The following is an 18,838-nucleotide window of genomic DNA, read 5'->3' on the forward strand; positions in this document are numbered from 1 at the left end:
TTTAAGGGTGTATTGGCCGACCATCATGGCCACGTTATGTGCGTTTGCTGATAATGCAGACGTGGACATAAAGGATACTCACCCATGCTGAGATCGGGTGGGAATCAATGCGACTGAGGTTCCAGATGGGAATTCTTTGTGGGGGTCATGTTTGACACCTCAACGCATGCGGAATGTTGCATTGCTCGAATATCCAGTGAATCCAGGAGACTTGGAAAAGTAATAAAGCAGAATATATTTACAAAAGTGCAAAGTGTAATACAATGAGTGAATAGCCCTAGCACCAGTGTGCATTCAATACTTTTTAATTTTTCCAACTCTGCCGCTACATCTGGGTGCAGCCCCAACATCTGCAGCAGAAGCGGGGGTAGCCTGCTGACTGCGGTGCCCTGTTATCTGAGATGACATTGACGGGTGTCCTTCCGAGTCCCCGAGGGTCCAGGCCTGCTCAGGGTCTCCTGCTCCTGCTCTTCTCAACCCAAACTGCTGGAGGCAGTGGGGTGACTGGCAGAGGGGAGTAGGAGCAGCAGGGAACCCTTGGAGTGTCCGAGGTGGATGCCCCTCCTCCCTGTGGGTGCCCGATGGCCCCTTTCAAGCTTCTTGAGGTGTAGGGTAACTGGAGGAAGGTCGAGGTGCCCCATCCCCCTCTGCTGGAAAGCACCCAGGGCTAGAGTGATGGTAGCCACAGCACCAGAGAGGATGTGGACCGACTCCTCCATCCTTCATCCCTTTCTGTTGACAGCCTCTGGCAAACCTGCCTGATGATCTCCTAACTCTCGATGCATCGTCAACGTTTGTCCTAGGGCCGATCGTGGAGCCTCGTCAGCAGACTCCGATTCGGACTCAGCAGGGGCCTGGTCTCCAGCAGTCCTCTGAGTGTCAGAGACCTCGGCTGTCGCTGCCTCCACCGGCTGTCGATCATGTCGGTGAGCTGATCACCGGATTGTGAACCCGAACCTACTCTAGAACCCACCAAGGTGTGTGTATCTGCTCTGGCGGAGGGTGCAGGTGAATGCAGTGATAGCTGTACAAATACGGGTTCCTCATCCTCCTCTGAGGAGGTGACCTGAGGGTTGGGGCTTCCTTTTGTGGCAGACAATGTCTTCCTCCCCTTCTTGCTGGTACCTGGAATGGGACAGAAGGGAGAATTAGTGATTGACTAGGCAGGTTCATACGTTACAGGTCATCACAGTCATTTTCCACCTGTTATCACTGTATAGTGGACCCTTCCTTACTGGGCTGCTGGGCGAGGTCGATCTGACCTTCCACACAGGCTCGGTCAATGCCCTCTCCTTGTATGGGATGAAGGTCCTGAGCTCCAGGCTGCTCCTTCTGGCCCTGGCTCTCTCTTGCTTGTTGTGGGCATTCTTCTCCTGCATTAAGACAGGTGGGTTGAGTGTGAGCACTCTGGGTGAAAGGGCAATTTAGAAGCTTGCACGGCAGCTGTCGTGTGCTGAGGCTACCCCAGTGAGCGATGAAGGCGCTGTTTGTGCAGGATTTCACATGGGTCTGTAAGCTTTAAGTAGCTATGACACATTGAGTGTGGATGTCCCACCTGCTAATCTTTGGACGATCTGATGCCCCCATGAGAGTGTGAGTTTGCAGTAAGCAGAACTTTGACTTACCCTGGCGGAGCAGATGAGATCATTCATCCATTTCCTGCACTGCAGAGAGGTCCTTCTTTGGACCCCATGGACGCTCACTTCCCTGGCGACTTCCTCCCAGGCCAGCGTGGTCAGATGGGAGGGCCTCCTGCTCTCATCCCTTGGAAAGAGGACCTCCCGGCTTTCCTCTACAGCCTGGAGGACAATCTCCAGGGAGGCATGGCTGAACTGTGGGTCCTAATGTTGCTGTCTTCTCCTGGACGTTTCTTAATGTGATCTGGAGGTCCTCGCCTGCAGTGAATGAATGGCTGTCTGGGTGCTGTTTAAACATGGAGCCCAGACTTTGTTGCTTATGAGGTGACAGACGCCTGCCCCACCACGAGGTTTGATGTGCTCCTCGTGGAGGCATAATTCATGGGCTGAACACCACAAGATCTCGAGTGTTTAAACATCCCGCTCTCCAGCGGGAAGTCACTCCCACTTCTGCTCCCGCCACTGGACTTAATCTTCAGGACAGAAGATTTCACCCCAGATGTTGTCCATGCCTGCGCCGGGCAGATCCTGTGAAAAAAATATATTAAAAAAGCATTTTAATTCTCCTCTTCCCTTACTTGGGTTTATTGGATCACTCGGACACAGAGCACAAAGGAAAATCTACAAGGCTCTGTTATGTAGGAGCAATGCTTCATACCCACTTTTACATCCCTTCCAATAATCCAATACAGCCAGGTGCAGAAGCAGGAGACTCTGCCCAAAGTGTGTTGGCTGATTACTCAAGAACAAAATTGTGTGACAAAGTTCTCCCTAACTCTTTGACCATAGAGGAAAAAATTGCCTTTATATAAGAATGTAAGGAATATGGCATTTTTAAAATTTGGTGTTGGGATGTGAGCGTCGCTGGCAAGGGCAGCATTTGTTACCCACCCCTAATTACCCTCGCAAACTAACCAAAACAATAAGTCACTTTGAAGAACGATCACTTCAATGAGGTAGGCAAGCACAGCTTCTCTTTTCAAGAAAGCAAGATCCCACAAGCAGCAAGTGGTGAATTGACTGGTTAACTTGTTGTCAGTGAGTTGGTGTGGGTTGAGGGATGAATGGTGTTGAGCCAAACTCCCTACTCCTCTTTAGATTAAGACCTTCAACATCCACTTGAACCCTCTGGACAAGGTTTGTGTTTAATATCTAAAGAGCCAGCAACTCTGACAGTGAAACACTCCCAAGAGAGAAGTTCCAGCTTACACCTTGTGGTCAAGCCTCTGGAATGGGGTTTTCAGCCAACAAGGTTCTGACTTGGAAGCAATATTGTTACCAATTGAACCACACCAAACACTTGGGGCCTCCTTGACGCACAATCGTGCATGATCCACAAAGAGGTCACTGTTTAAAAATAAGGGGTCGCCCATTTAAAACAGAGATGAGGTGAATTTTTTTCACACAGAGGGTCGTGAACCTTTGGAACTCTCTTCCTGAATATCTTTGAATATTTTTAAGGCAGAGGTGAATAGATTCTTGGTAACCAAGGGGCTGAAAGGTTACCAGCGGTAGTTGGGGTGCAGATTTCAAGTTACTATCAGATCAGCCATGATCTTATTAAATTGCAGAGCGGGCTTGAGGGGCTGAGTGGCCTCCTCCTGCTCCTTGTTCGTATGTCCGTATGATTTTTTTTTTATTCATTCGTGGGATGTGGGCATCGCTGGCTGGGCCAGCGTTTATTGCCTGTCACTGGTTTGGCATCCGGTGCCAGTGCTGAGAAGGAGATGCAAGGGGCGGGTTGGAGAAGCCCCTGGAGTCTCCAGTTCCTCCCTTACCCGACAAGGAGACCCCAGATTAAATTACCACCTCTGTTAACTCCATGACACACACAATTGGTTTTCAGTGTTCCAAATTCCAGGAGTTAAAATTCCGCTGAATCACTGATGACATTATTGGACCACGACTTATCAAGGTTAAGTAGACCCGTTCTCCTGTCTGAATTAAGGTTAGTAAAGATGGTATGTGTAAGTGGGGGGGGGGGGGGGTGTGTGTGAGGGGAGGGGGGGTGGGGGCGGGGGGCTGGTAGAAATGCATTGGGAACAATGCGCAACTTCCCCCCACTCACCCCTGCACCCCTCCCCAAACACACCATCTTAAAACCCCTCCCCACCCACCTGCACTGTTCCTGTCATGGTCTGGTGTGTTTTAAGATCTATACATTGCTGACAAGATTGCATCTTAGGTAAATGGATATGTGCTGCTCCATTTTGACATCTATATCAGAGAAAGTAGACTTGGTTGTAAATCATAATTGGAGGCCATCAAACATAGCGTTGCATGTCTGCTGATACATGCCTGCAAAAGGGTTAAAACTTTAGCTGAAAGGGATTGAATCAATGAGGCATGTACAGAACATTCTGTCATTGGGTTGGCTATGGTCCAACCATGAGACAAGATAGTTAAGGACACATATAGCACCTTTCAGCACACCCTCCAATTAGAATGATTTATGGTTAGGGGAAACATGTTTGGTTTCCAGGTCACTGCCACATCTGCAATATATCATGTAAATTGACAACTTATGTACCAAGAGACAGATTTATTCCTGAGGTCAAATTTCAGGCCTGACTATTTCAATAAAAGACCATGTATTTTTATAGTGCCTATCAAAGACTCAGGAGTTCCAGAACCAGCTATTGTTACGTAGCAACCATGCAAACAGCAGCCTGCCACAAACATCAGTGAGGTTAGTGACCCATTAACCTGCTGTTTTTTGGCTGTGAGAAGGCCCAGGCGTGATATCAGGGAGCATTTCTTCACACAAAGGATAACGTGGATCATCAACTGAGGAGCTGCCTGTGTTTCAAAAGGAGTGGCAGTAAGAGAGAAGTGCCAGAAGCGCAGAACATTGAGGGAGGAACCGTTGAGCACCAACCACAGAGGATTCACAGAATTTAGGGAAAGTAAAGGGAGCTCTGAGGGTGACTAAATGTAGTGAGTTAACAGTAAGCGATTTATTTCCATGGTAACAGGTAGAGGGGCTAGGGAACAGAGTTTGGAGTGGGAACCAGAAACAATGGCTTCAGTCTTCCCAATATTTAGTTGGAGGAAATTTCCACTCGTCCAGTGCTGGGTGTTGGATAAGCAGTCTGATAATTTAGGAATAGTGGAAGGGTCAACAGAGGTGGTGGTGACGCAGAGCTGGGTGTCATTAGTGTACATGTAAAAACTAATGCTGTTTTCGGATGAGGTCACTGAGGATCAGCATGTAGATGTGAAGTAGAAGGAGGTCAAAGATAGGTGAATGGGGAACACTGGAGGTAATAGTCAGCGGGTAGGTCTCAATCAGAGAGCTTGGAGGTAAGGGAGTGTGAGGTGCTTGGTGAGTAGCTGTTGAATGTTTTCTTTGGCTGGATCAGTTTATTCCTCAAATGAAAACAAAGTGCTGGAAATACTCAGAGGCTCTGGCAGCATTTGTAGAGAAAGAAACAGAGTTGACATTTTGTGTTAAATATGACTCTTCTCCAGTTCTTCTCACAACTACTGGATGCCTCAAAGCGTTTTGCAGCCAGTGAATATGTTTGAAGTGTAGTTGCACGTGTAATGTGGGAAACACAGCAGCCAACTAGCGCACAGCAAACTCCGACAAACAGCAATATAATAATGACCAGATAATCTGTTTTTTGTGATGTTGACTGAGGGATAAATATTGGCCAGGATATCAAGGGCAATTCTTCTGCTGTTCTTGGAAATAGTACATTGGGATCTTTTATATCCAGCGAGCAGACAGATGGAGCCTTTGTTTGACGTCTCATCTGAAGGATGGCACCCCCTACACTGCAGCACTCCCTCAATACTCCACCAGAGTATCAGCCTAATTTTTTGTGCTCACAGCCTGGAGTAGTGGTGGGTAAACCATTGAAAAAAAATTCTGAGGGGGAATATAAATTGTCATTTAGAGAAAGGCTTGGATTAATGAAGGAGAGTCAGCCTAGATTAGTTAGGGAAGATCATATTTGACTAAAATAAAAGCAAAAAACTGCGGATGCTGGAAATCCAAAACAAAAATAAAAATACCTGGAAAAACTCAGCAGGTCTGGCAGCATCTGCGGAGAGGAATACAGTTAATGTTTCGAGTCCATATGACTCTTCAACAGAACTAAGGAAAAAAAGAAGAGGTGAAATATAAGTTGGTTTAAGGAGGGGGGGGGGGGGCGGTGGGACAGCCTTTTTCGATTCCTTCACCCCACCCCACCCAGGTTTATCTGTACCTTAACAAAAACAGAATTACCTGGAAAAACTCAGCAGGTCTGGCAGCATCGGCGGAGAAGAAAAGAGTTGACGTTTCGAGTCCTCATGACCCTTCGACGGGACTCGAAACGTCAACTCTTTTCTTCTCCGCCGATGCTGCCAGACCTGCTGAGTTTTTCCAGGTAATTCTGTTTTTGTTTTGGATTTCCAGCATCCGCAGTTTTTTTGTTTTTATCTGTACCTTGCTCGTCCTGCTTTCTACCCTTAATTAGCACATTCCTTAGATAATATCACCACCTTCAACACCTCTTTGTCCTTTTGTCTGTGACATCTTTTGGTTATCTCCACCTATCACTGGCCCTCTATCCAGCTCTACCTGTCCCACCCACCCCTCCCCCAAACCAGTTTTTCCAGGTATTTTTGTTTTTGTTCCCACTCTAGACCCTTCCCCCTTTCTCCAGAGACCCTCACCCTTTCTAGGCCCCGCCCCCTCCCTTTCACCATCCCGCCCCTCTCCCATCGTTGGACCCGCCCCTCTCCATTTCCCGGCCACGCCCCTCTCCCTTTCTAGGCCACGCCCCCTCCCTTTCACCATTCCGCCCCTCTCCCAATATCGGCCTCGCCCCTTTCCCTTTCCCGGCCCCGCCCCTCTCCAGGCCCCGCCCCTCTCCATTTTTTCGGCCACGCCCCTCTCCCTTTCTAGGCCACGCCCCCTCCCTTTCACCATTCCGCCCCTCTCCCAATATCGGCCTCGCCCCTTTCCCTTTCCCGGCCCCGCCCCTCACCATGCCCCGCCCCTCTCCAGCGCCCTCCCCTTGTTCCTGGCCCCGCCCTTCTTCCTTTCTCGGCTTCGCCCCTCTCCAAGCCCCGCCCCTCTCCAGGCGCGCCCCCCTCCAAGCCCCGCCCCTCTCCAGGCGCGCCCCTCATAAAGCCCCGCCCCTCTCCAGGGCGCGCCCCTCTCCAGCTCCCTCCAAGCCCCTCCTCCCGGGGCCTAGGCGCTGTTTCGGGGCCGCAGCCTGGCCTTTTGGCTTACTGGGTGGCGGTTCTCGGTTGCCGGGGATGGGGCGGCTGCTGCAGCCTCTGAGCGAGGCGCAGTTGAAGCGCTTGGAGGATCACCGGTACCGGGCGGCCGGCCGCTCCCTGCTCGAGCCGCCGCTGCAGCGATTCTGGGTCTGGCTCCTGGAGAGAGTCCCTCCCTGGTTGGCCCCAAACTCTATCACCCTGATCGGACTGGCCTGTAACCTCCTGAGCTGCCTCCTCCTGGTTTATCACTGCCCCCAGGGCAGGGAGCAGGTAAGGCGAGTGTCTGATCCCGGTCTGAGTGTCTGATCCCTGTCTGAGTGCCTGATCCCGGTCTGAGTGTCTGATCCCGGTCTGAGTGCCTGATCCCGGTCTGAGTGTCTGATCCCGGTCTGAATGTCTGATCCCTGTCTGAGTGTCTGATCCCTGTCTGAGTGTCTGATCCCTGTCTGAGTGTCTGATCCCTGTCTGATCCCGGTCTGATCCTGGTCTGAGTGTCTGATCCCGGTCTGAGTGTCTGATCCCTGTCTGATCCCGGTCTGAGTGTCTGATCCCGGTCTGAGTGTCTGATCCCGGTCTGATCCCGGTCTGATCCTGGTCTGAGTGTCTGATCCCTGTCTGAGTGTCTGATCCCTGTCTGATCCCGGTCTGAGTGTCTGATCCCGGTCTGAGTGTCTGATCCCGGTCTGATCCCGGTCTGATCCTGGTCTGAGTGTCTGATCCCTGTCTGAGTGTCTGATCCCGGTCTGATCCCGGTCTGAGTGTCTGATCCCGGTCTGAGTGTCTGATCCCTGTCTGAGTGTCTGATCCCTGTCTGAGTGTCTGATCCCAGTCTGATCCCGGTCTGAGTGACTGATCCCAGTCTGGTCCCGGTCTGAGTGTCTGATCCCGGTCTGAGTGTCTGATCCCAGTCTGATCCCGGTCTGAGTGCCTGATCCCGGTCTGAGTGCCTGATCCCGGTCTGAGTGTCTGATCCCGGCCTGAGTGCCTGATCCCGGACTGAGTGCCTGATCCCGGACTGAGTGTCTGATCCCGGTCTGAGTGCCTGATCCCGGTCTGAGTGTCTGATCCCGGTCTGAATGTCTGATCCCTGTCTGAGTGTCTGATCCCTGTCTGAGTGTCTGATCCCGGTCTGATCCCGGTTTGAGTGTCTGATCCCGGTCTGAGTGTCTGATCCCAGTCTGATCCTGGTCTGAGTGACTGATCCCAGTCTGGTCCCGGTCTGAGTGTCTGATCCCGGTCTGAGTGTCTGATCCCAGTCTGATCCCGGTCTGAGTGCCTGATCCCGGTCTGAGTTTCTGATCCCGGTCTGAGTGTCTGATCCCGGTCTGAGTGCCTGATCCCGGTCTGAGTGCCTGATCCCGGTCTGAGTGCCTGATCCCGGTCTGAGTGCCTGATCCCGGTCTGAGTGCCTGATCCCGGTCTGAGTGCCTGATCCCGGTCTGAGTGCCTGATCCCGGTCTGAGTGCCTGATCCCGGTCTGAGTGCCTGATCCCGGTCTGAGTGTCTGATCCCGGTCTGAGTGTCTGATCCCGGTCTGAGTGTCTGATCCCGGTCTGAGTGTCTGATCCCGGTCTGAGTGTCTGATCCCGGTCTGAGTGTCTGATCCCGGTCTGAGTGCCTGATCCCGGTTTGAGTGCTTGATCCCAGCCTGATGCCAGTCTGAGTGTCTGATCCCCATCTGATCCTGGTCTGAGTGTCTGAACCCGGCCTGAGTGCCTGATCCCTGCCTGATGCCGGCCTAAGTGCCTGATCCCGGCTTGATACCGGCCTGAGTGTCTGATCCCCATCTGATCCCGGTCTGAGTGCTTGATCCCGGCCTGATGCCAGTCTGTGTGTCTGATATCCGTCTGATGCCAGCCTGAGTGTCTGATCCCGGTCTGAGTGCTTGATCCTGGACTGATGCCAGTCTGTGTGTCTGATATCCGTCTGATGCCAGCCTGAGTGTCTGATCCCGGTCTGAGTGCTTGATCCTGGACTGATGCCAGTCTGGGTGTCTGATCCTGGTCAGATGCTGGTCTGATGCCAGTCTGAGTGTCTGATCCCGGTCTGATGTCGGTCTGGGTACCACACCCTGGTCTGATGCCAGCCTGAGCATCTAATTCCGGTTGGATGCCGGTTGTGAGTGCATGATCCCGGTCTGAATACCTGATCCCGGTCTGAGGGCTTGATGCCAGTCTGATGCCAGAATTGAGCGCCTGATCCTGGTCTCAGTATATGATCCCGGTCTGAGCGTCTGTTCCCGGCCTGATGCCGGTTTGAGTGTCTGATCCCGGTGTGATGCCAGTCTGAGCATCTGATTCTGGTCCGATGACGGTTGTGAGTGCCTGACATCAGTCTGAGTGCCTGTTCCTGGCCTGACGCTGGCCTGAGTGCTTGATCCCCACCTGAGTGCCTGATGCTGGCCTGAGTGCCTGATCCCGGCCTGAGTGCCTGATCCCGGCCTGAGTGCCTGATCCCGGCTTGATTGTCTGATGCCAGTCTGAGTGTTTGATCCCAGCCTATTCCTTGTCTGAGCGTCTGAACCCGGTTTGATCCCAGCCTGAGAGTCTGATTGCGGCTTGATCCTGGCCTGTGTGCTGCAGATGAAATGTAGTATCGAGTACCCAAGCTATTCACTTTGGATGGCTCTTGATTTATTTTAATTTCATCGAACTTCAATAGAATTTCTCAATTCAGCTGTTGTCAAATCCTAAGCCTCTTCATTCTCGAATTTATAGCATCCAATTTCCTGTGGCATTTATCACGGTCCCTCTCTGTCCTGTCTCACTCCATCATTGAGTTTCTCCCTGTGGGAAGCTGTATGAGTGGGTCATCTAGAGTGTAAATGTTGGACCTGAAGTTAGTGTTTTGATTGTGTTGCTGTGAAGCAGTTTGGGATGTTTTTCACTGTTTAAAGGCCGCGAACAAATGCAAGTTATTGTTTTCTCCAGATTGGCAACACTTTTTCCCTTGGGGAAAGGCCACACCATGCCACAGTCAGAAACACAGCTAGGGAATAGCTGGCATTCGTTTTCTTGTACATTTTACTTCAGAATCTTTGAGTTTTGAGTTTATTGGTGTTTATACAGAGGGTGATATTTGGAGTGCAATCACAACTCCTAGAACTTCATTATCAGGAGCTAGCAAACTTTCCACAACGCAGACCATCTTCAATGAGAGCATATGACCATTGTGTACAGTACTGTGTGTTACATATAACACAGAAACTGGCAAGGCTGTAGAGGAGGGCTGAGGCAGGCTAGAGGGAGGCAGGACTGGTTGGGGGGGGGTGGTGGTGTCGTTGGTGAGCGTACATATAAACATACAAATTAGGAGCAGGAGTAAGCCACTCGGCCCCTCGAGCCTGCTCTGCTATTTAATAAGATCATGACTATCTAATTGTAACCTCAACTCCACGTTCTGTACTATCCGTGATAACCCTTCACCCCCTTATTTATCAAGGATCTATCTAGTTCTGCCTTAAAAGTGTTCAAAGACTCTCTTCCACAAAAGGCAGTGGAAGCAGAGTTCCAAAGACTCATTACCCCCAGAGAAAAAAACTCTCCTTATCTCTGTCTTCAATGGGCGACCCTTTATTTTTAAACAGTGATCCCTAGTTATAGATTCTCCCACAAGAGGAAACACCCTTTTCCCAGCCATCCTGTCAAGAGCCCTCAGGATCTTATATATTTCGATCAAGTCGTCTCTTACTCTCCTCTGGGTTTTAGGGTGTAGGGTGTGTGTCCCATCTGGGGGGAAGGTTTGATTGAAGCAAGGTTTTGAATGCAGAAATGTCTGTGTCTCTTTTGGCAAACAAAGAAACGACAGGTTCAGTGTACCTACCCACGGATATGGGAGGAATTTCTCATTCTCCTGTGATCACTCACCAATCTGACTGTCGAGCAGTGATTGAGTTTTCCAAATTTCTAATCCCACTTTTCTATGTAAAGCGGGGAGAAGGTTTGGAAACCTGATTTGATTGCATGCTTTTATGGTAATAATTTTCCAGTCATAGATAAGACCTTAATGTTATCTGCATTTTCATTGTGCCTTCTGCAAGAGGTTAAAAAACATCAGTGGCTGAGTAAAGGAGGCTTTTAGCTGTAATCAGCAGGTTAGAGGGTAGGAATCATGTCTACGCCTGAGTTGACGCCAGGCTGACTTTGTTCATGACACACCCTTTCAATCTGCCCATCAGTGAATTCCACTTTCCTTTTGCCCTTTGATCTTTTGGTGAAGTTAGTTGTGTGTGAAACAAAAACAGAATTACCTGGAAAAACTCAGCAGGTCTGGCAGCATCGGCGGAGAAGAAAAGAGTTGATGTTGCCAGACCTGCTGAGTTTTTCCAGGTAATTCTGTTTTTGTTTTGGATTTCCATCATCCGCAGTTTTTTGTTTTTATCATTTAGTTGTGTGTGAACTGGATTGTAGAGCTTTGCATTCAGACCAAAAGCTGTGAGTCTAGGCGAACACACTGAATACACCATCCATTTAGAATTCATTTGTTCATCATGTGTCCCGTAAAGGCAACACTTGCTTCCTGCAGCAATTTTCTGTCATACTTTTTTCTGTCCTGCCTGTCTGTCAGAGCCAACAGCAAAGCTATCTTATCAAACTTACCCCTTGCCAAGTCCTCCCAGTTCCATACTTCATATTCTGTCCTCTTGTGCGTTTCCAATTTTAATCACTCCACTATTGGGTTGCCATGCCTCCGATGTCTAAACCTAACGCCTGTAAATTTCTCACTAAATCTCTCCACTTCTCTCTCCTCTTTTAAGACAATCCTTAAAACTTGCCTCTTTGACCAAGCTATTGGCTCCTTAGGTGGCTCAGTTTCATTTTTTGTCTGAATTATGCTTCTACGAAGTGCCTTGGGATGTTGTACTATCTCAAAGGCGTTACATCAATACAGGTTGTTATTGTGAAGCTGTTCTCCATTCACTTGAGCAGTAGGAAAACCAGCCCCTCAACTGTCTACCCTCACCAAGTGCTGTTACCTCCACTACCCCCCCACCCCCCTGAACCACTCTCGCTGAGTCACCACAACCTCAGTCACCACCTCCTCCATTTCATACTCTATCCCCTGCTGCTCTATGTTAGTCATCTCGACATTTCATGAGCTGTCAGGGATGGAACATTCAAACAGGTCAAACCAATGAACAAGAGGTATAAATACAGATTGCCCTGACATTATTTAGTGAGAGACTGGAGTGCCAGGTCTCCCAAACCATGCCTGGCCTGTGGGCTGTAGTTTGGGCACCCCTGGGTTATAGTATTGCAGACCTCTGTCATTGGCAGCAGAGCAGGGGAAAGTTTCTTAAGGATCCTCATCATAAGATCAACTCATAACTGAACCCAAATATAAACCTACCTTCAGAAATCCAGAACAAGAGGCTTATCAGTTTACACCGGCTAACTCATCCGGCTCCCAGTCTGGCAACAACTCTAATTTAAAGCTCTCACCCTTACCTTCATATCCCTTCACGATCTTGCACCTCCCTATCTTTGTAATCTCCTCCAGCCCTACAACCCTCAGAGATACCTGCACTCGTCCAGTTTTGGCCTCTTGCACAACCCCAACTTTTATCATCCCACCACTCCCTCCCTAACCCTCTCTGTTAGTTTGTTAAGGTACTTAAAGGGTTAATATACGACCTGTCAACCTCTTGTGCAATTAGGACTAAATGTAGACTTAAGGCGAGGCAGGCTTAGAGGGTGTCGGGATAATTGTACCAGGGAGTACAGACGTAATTGATTTCAGTTGTAAAACAAATGAAAAAAACCTCATAGACTTGCAAAATGATACAGCTCAGAAGGAGGCCATTCGAATCATCACGCCTCTGTTGGCTCCATGAAAGAACTATCCAATTGGCCCCACTCTCCAGCTCTTACCCGATTGCCCTGCAAATTTTCTCACCTTCAAGTGTTCATTGTATTACTTTTTGAAAGTCGCTATTAAATCTGCTTCCATTGCCCTTTCAGGCAGCATATTCCAAGTCATAATAACTTGCAGCCTTAAAAAAAAACTCCCTCCTCCTTAAATCCTATGTCTTTGACCAAATTTTGGCTGCCTGTATTGATATTATATGATTTGGTGTCAGATTTTGTTTGATAATGTTCCTGTGAAACACCTTGAAATGTTTTACTATGTTACAGGTGCTATATAAATGCAAGTTGTTGTTAAAATTGTGATGAAGCTAAAACAGGAATTGTAAGCAGTGGTTGGACTATGGATAGACTTGCACAACAATTGTTAAGCTAATTTGTAAGCAGCACATAATAGGGACAGCATGTCTGGGACATCAGCTGAGAATGGTTGTGCTCTGTGATATAGAGCACAATGGTTTTTAATGTTTAAACAGAATGTCTTGCCAGTATAATCCTATTTGTAATTCAAACTGTTGCAGAGAAGTAAAAGCTATTTGCTTTTATTTCTGTGCATTCCTTTTCAATGCGAACAGATAATTGCTTGTGGGTTAAAAAAAATCTCACCTCCCCTCTGGTTCTTTTGCTCATTGTCTTAAACCTGTGTCCTCTGGTTACTGACCTTGCTGCTACTGGAAACAGTTTCTCCCAATTTACTGTTAGCAAAAGCCCTCAGAATTTTGAACGTGTCTATTGAATCTCCCCTAATGTTCTCTGCTCCTTGGAGAACAGTGCCAGTTTTTCAATCCTTATCACATAGATCTAGAATCTCACAACTTGTCACTCACACCATCTCTGTCTGTAAGCTCCAAGCAACAGTTTGTGGGTGTGCTCGCTAACAAAGGCATTTATATATCTGGTGCTCATTTGAGATTTATTACATTCTATACTAGTAAATTCAGAATTTCAGGAACAGGAGATGATTTGTTCTATCATTGACATTAATTAAAGTACACTCCAGCCTTCTCACATTTTAATGATTAGCTTATATTGAATTTCCACACCCCATACATTTCTATCTGATGATAATCCTGTCATGACAAATAGCTATTTCTTAATGTTATTGTCCCTTTGTAATTAATTCCACAATGATATTTTATCCTATTTTCATTTTTAATGCAAGAATAGGATTCCACTGTGCATTTACACAGTGCACAAAATGGGTGGGTATGCAGTGGAAAGGCGATGGATATTGGGGGAGGCGATGGATTTATAGAGAAGGAGCAATGGATATGTAGAGGAGAAGCGATGGATATGCGGCGGGATGGGTATGCAGAGAATGGGTGATGGATATCTGAGGGTGCAATGGATATGCAGAGGAGAGGCGATGGATATGCACTGTAGGGGTGATGGATATGCGGGGGGGTAGATATGCAGTGTAGGATCAATTGATATGCAGAGGAGGAGCAATGGATATGCAGTGTAGGGCTGAAGGATATGCGGTGGGGCAGTGGTTATGTGGGAGTTGTGATGGAGTTGCAGAGAGAGGGTGCGATGGTATGCAGGGGGTTGATAAATATGGGGGGGGTGATGGATATGCAAGGGAAGGTGGATATGCAGAGAGGAGTGAAATGGATATGCAGGAGGTGATGCATATGCAGAGAGGGGGGAAATGGATATGCGATAGAGGCGATGGATATATAGAGGGTGATGGCTATGCAGGGGTAATGGATATGCGGAGGAGGGACAATGAATATACAGAGAGGAGAGCAACGGATAAGTGAGGGGGGCAATAGATGTGCAGTTGGGGATGATGGATATGTAAAGGTGGATTTATGGATGTGTAGTTTGGGGATGGATATTATCAAAATATCTTTCCTGAGATGTGGTGCCTAGAACTGCACACTGCTCCAGATGCAGTCTGACCAGAGTTTCATACAACTGAAGCATGATTTCCATCCCTTTGTATTCCGGCCCTCTTGAGTGGAAGCCTTTTAAATTTTTGTGTTGTGTTCTGGTATGTTTGGAGGCATGATGGGTGCAGTTTCCCATTCATAACACAATTGTGAATCGTGTAAAAATGATAAGAGTCTTCACCATTGGTGGCTGTGCCTTCAGCTGCCAAGGTTCCTACACTTTGAAAATCTCCACCTCTCTGCCTCTCTTTCCTTGCTTAAGACACTCCTTAAAACTTAACCCTTTGACATAGCTTTTGGTCATCTCCCCTAATAGCTCCTTATGCACTGCAGGAACTCACCAAAGCTCCTTAGACAGCACCTTCCAAACCCACGACCACTTACACCTAGAAAGACAAGGGCAGCAGATAGATGAGAACACCACCGTCTGGAAGTTTCCCTCCAATTCACTCACCATCCACAGCCTTTTGACTCAGAGGCGAGAGTGCTACCCACTGAGCCACAGCAGATAATTAAAAGGTGTATCAGGAACCGGAGGAGACCATTCAGCCCCTCAAGCCTACTTCTCCAGTCAGTTGATCATCTGATCTGACGAGTGCTATGACAAGTCCTCATGAATTGTTCTCCACCACCTCATCAATCCTGGCTTATTAAACCATCTCTTGACAAGTTAGTTTTGTACTGGACCATTTAATCTATGACCTTATATCCTCCCTTTTTACAGGCACCAGCCTATGTGTACATTCTGTGTGGTCTGGGATTATTTATTTACCAATCTTTGGATGCAATTGATGGCAAACAAGCTCGAAGGACCAACAGCAGCTCTCCTCTCGGAGAGCTTTTTGACCATGGCTGTGATTCCTTTTCCACAGGTACGTGAGGTAGGCGAGCAAAGGATCCTGGGGAGACAAATGCATAAATCACCAAGTGTAGTGACACAGGTCAATAAGGCCATAAAAATAAAAACAAACCAAATACTCCAGAGGGGTAGAATTGAAAAGCAGGGATGTTATGTTAAACTTGTGTAAAACGTTGGTTAGACCGCATTTGGAATACTGTGCAGAGTTCCAGTCTCCATAATATACACAGGATACAGCGGCACTGGAGAAGATGCAAAAAATATTTACTACAATGACACTGAACTATTAGGAAAGATTGAAGACACTGGGGACTGAGGGGTGACCTCAAAATTATGAAAGGATTTGGTAAGGTAGACCTAGAAAAGATGTTTCCACTTGTGGGAAGACCAGAGTCAGGGACCTTAATTTAAGACAGTCACTAATAAATCCAGTCGGGAATTCAGGAGAAACTTCTTTAACCAGAGAGTGGTGAGAAATGCAGAACTCACTACCACAGGGAGTGGTTGAAGCAAACAGTATAGATCCATTTAAGGGGCAGCTACAAACACACACAAGGGAGGGAGCAATAGAAGGATATGCTGATAGGGTGAGATGAAGAGGGGTGGAAGGAGGCTTGTGTGGATCAGAAACACCAGCATGGGCTGGTTGGACTGAATGGCCTTTGTCTTGCTGTAAATACTTTGTCATCTCATTCCAGTCACAGCAGCAGCTGTGTTTGTTGAAGTGTTGACTGGAACATCTTAACGCTGATTGTCAGGGAAAGCGAGAGATCGAAATTAGCTCAGAGTTTATTTCTGATCACTTCGAAAGCCACCGTTCTCTGCGAACTTTAATATATTCTCTCAGAACTGACATTAGAGAGCTGTTGGCCAGCTTTCTCTTGTGTTTTTAACTCTATTGCTTCTTTTTATTTTTGTAGTTATGGTTGGCTTGGGCTCCTGTCTGGCCGTTCGCCTGGGAACAGATCCAGACCTGATGTTTTTCTGCTGTTTCATTGGCATCTTTATGTTCTATTGTGCTCACTGGCAAACCTACGTTTCAGGATCTCTACGATTTGGCAAGTAGGTCCTCATGAATTGTTCTCCACCACCCCACCAATCCCAGCTTATTTCTTATGCAGAACCTGCCCTTCAGGATAGTTCTCGTGTGTGTGGAGGTTAGGAAAGGCTGTGTCTGGGAATGTAGAAAATGCAGAAATAACTGAGCATAAGACCACAGAGCTGACCATTGCCTATAGCTGCATTTTGTAGAGATTGCACGTGGAGTGCTGTGCACAGTCCTGGTCTCCTAATTTAAAAAATTATTTTATATGGGCACCGCTGACAAGGTCAGCATTTGTTACCCATCCCTAATTGCCCCTGAACTGAGTGGCTTGCTGGGCCATTTCAGAGGACAGCTGAGAGTCAACCCCATTGCTGTGGGCCTGGAATCACATGTAGGCCAGACCAGGTAAGGATGGCAGATTTCCTTCCCTAAAGGATATTAGTGAACCAGATGGGTTTTTATGAAAATTGACAATATTTCCATGGTCACTATTACTGAGACTAGTTTTTAATTCTAGATTTTTAAAAATTATTTGAATTTTTTATTAATTAATTGAATTTAAATTCCACCAGCTGCCATGATGAGAATTGAAGTTGTGTCCTCAGAGCAATAGCCTGACTCCTGGATTGCTAATCCAGTGACATCATTACTATATCATCATCTCCCCCAAAGACATTGGAAAAGGTGCAGAAAGACTTATGGTTGAAACCAGCACTAGGAGATCATACCTGTGGGGAAAGATTTATTTTTTATTCGTTCATCTGGTGCAGGAGTGGCTGAGAAGGCCCGGCACTTATTGTCCATCCTTAATTGCCTTCAAGAAGGTGGCAGTGAAATGCCCCCTTGAATTGCTGCAGTCCATCCAGCCCATCATATGTGCACTGGTGTTTTTTTCCACCAGCCTAATCCCGCTCCCCTGCTTGCTCCCTTATCTTTCAATACCCCAGGCTGTGTAATCCCACTCTCCCGTCTGCTCCCCATGTCCTTTAATATCCCACGCAGTGTAATCCCACTCTCCCGTCTACTCCCCATGTCCTTTAATACCCCACGCAGTGTAATCCCACTCTCCCGTCTGCTCCCCATGTCCTTTAATACCCCACGCAGTGTAATCCCACAACCCATCTGCTCGCCATGTCCTTTAATATCCCAACCAGTGTAATCCTACTTTCTTACTCACTCCCTGTACACTCAGCATTCCTCCCTCAAGCATATTATCTAATCCTGAGTTTAAAAGAGCTTCTGGATTCCATCAGAACTCCAAATTGTAACCATTCTCTGTGCAAAGACTTTTTTTTTAACTGCCCCTGTAATTATTTACTCTCCCCATTAATTCCCTCTCAAGTTCAAGCAAGAACTGAATCTGCTGTGAGGGTTAATACCTGAATCTCCCCCACAGCTTGGTAATTTGAAGGTTCGGAGAGTGTTTTTCTGTATATGACCGATCTCCTGCCTAAGCACACACACACTGCCCCGAGGAGGGGAGGTGGCACTGAATTACATGCAGAGTTTCTGCTAGCCTGAGGGGTGTTTTTACTCATGCTAGCTCCATATTGGAACCAGAAAGAAAAAGAAAATAAGGTCCGGGCAGTAATGAGAGACTATCAGATTGATTACGGGCCAATTTCGACTGTTCCCACTCTAATTCAGTATCTGACACACTGATACGTTTAGTCTAATGATAGCTCCTATTGCCTAATGTCAATAATAGGGGGAGATGGTGGCATAGTGGTAATGTCACTGGGTGAGTAATCCATAGGCCTAGGCTAATGCCCTGGGAACAAGGGTTGAAATCCCACCACGGCAGCTGGTGGGTTTAATTCAATTAATAAACCTGGAATATAAAGCTAGTCTCAGTAATGGTGACCATGACAACTATCATCGATTGTTGTAAAAACCCATCTGGTTCACTTTAGAGAGGGAAATCTGCTGCCTTTACCCAGTCTGGCCTACATGTGACCCCAGACCCACAGCAATGTAATTGACTCTTAACTGCCCTCTGAAATGTCCTAGCCAGCCATTCAAGGGCATTTAGGGATGGGCAATAAATGCATCCCATGACAGAATAAGTATGATTGATGTTCATTTTAAATGTCTAAAGGAGTAGAGATAACTCTACTCCTGTGACCATCTTTGAGTTCTGAGATCAGTTTGAAGGACAGAAATGGCCTTTTTTGCTCCTCTCCTTTGCTCTTAAGCACGGTGGACAGTGAGAGGAGAGAAAGTTTTTATCGACCCAGCGATGAACTCCTGGGTGACCAGGTTGCCTTGAAGAATCAGGGAGCAATTTCTTCAAGTTTTATTTGAAAATTGGCTGTAGTTTT

The 18,838-nt window shown here is 47.6% G+C and overlaps 1 protein-coding gene across 2 annotated transcripts in view; it reads left to right on the forward strand.

Annotated features, from left to right (window-relative positions):
- The first annotated feature begins 6,798 nt into the window (after window positions 1-6,798).
- The window catches only part of LOC121293178 (cholinephosphotransferase 1-like), a 28,531-nt gene continuing 16,491 nt past the window's right edge, over window positions 6,799-18,838 (forward strand). For both annotated transcript variants that reach the window (XR_005946450.1, XM_041215957.1), the window contains exons 1-3: window positions 6,799-7,124; window positions 15,338-15,485; window positions 16,393-16,534. Coding sequence is in view for 1 of the 2 variants with exons in the window: in XM_041215957.1 (XP_041071891.1) it covers window positions 6,891-7,124; window positions 15,338-15,485; window positions 16,393-16,534 (524 nt within the window). In the remaining variant the exon portion in view is untranslated. The remainder of the gene's footprint in view (window positions 7,125-15,337; window positions 15,486-16,392; window positions 16,535-18,838) is intronic.

Source organism: Carcharodon carcharias, chromosome 21, assembly GCF_017639515.1.
Source record: "Carcharodon carcharias isolate sCarCar2 chromosome 21, sCarCar2.pri, whole genome shotgun sequence".
NCBI lineage: Eukaryota > Metazoa > Chordata > Chondrichthyes > Lamniformes > Lamnidae > Carcharodon > Carcharodon carcharias.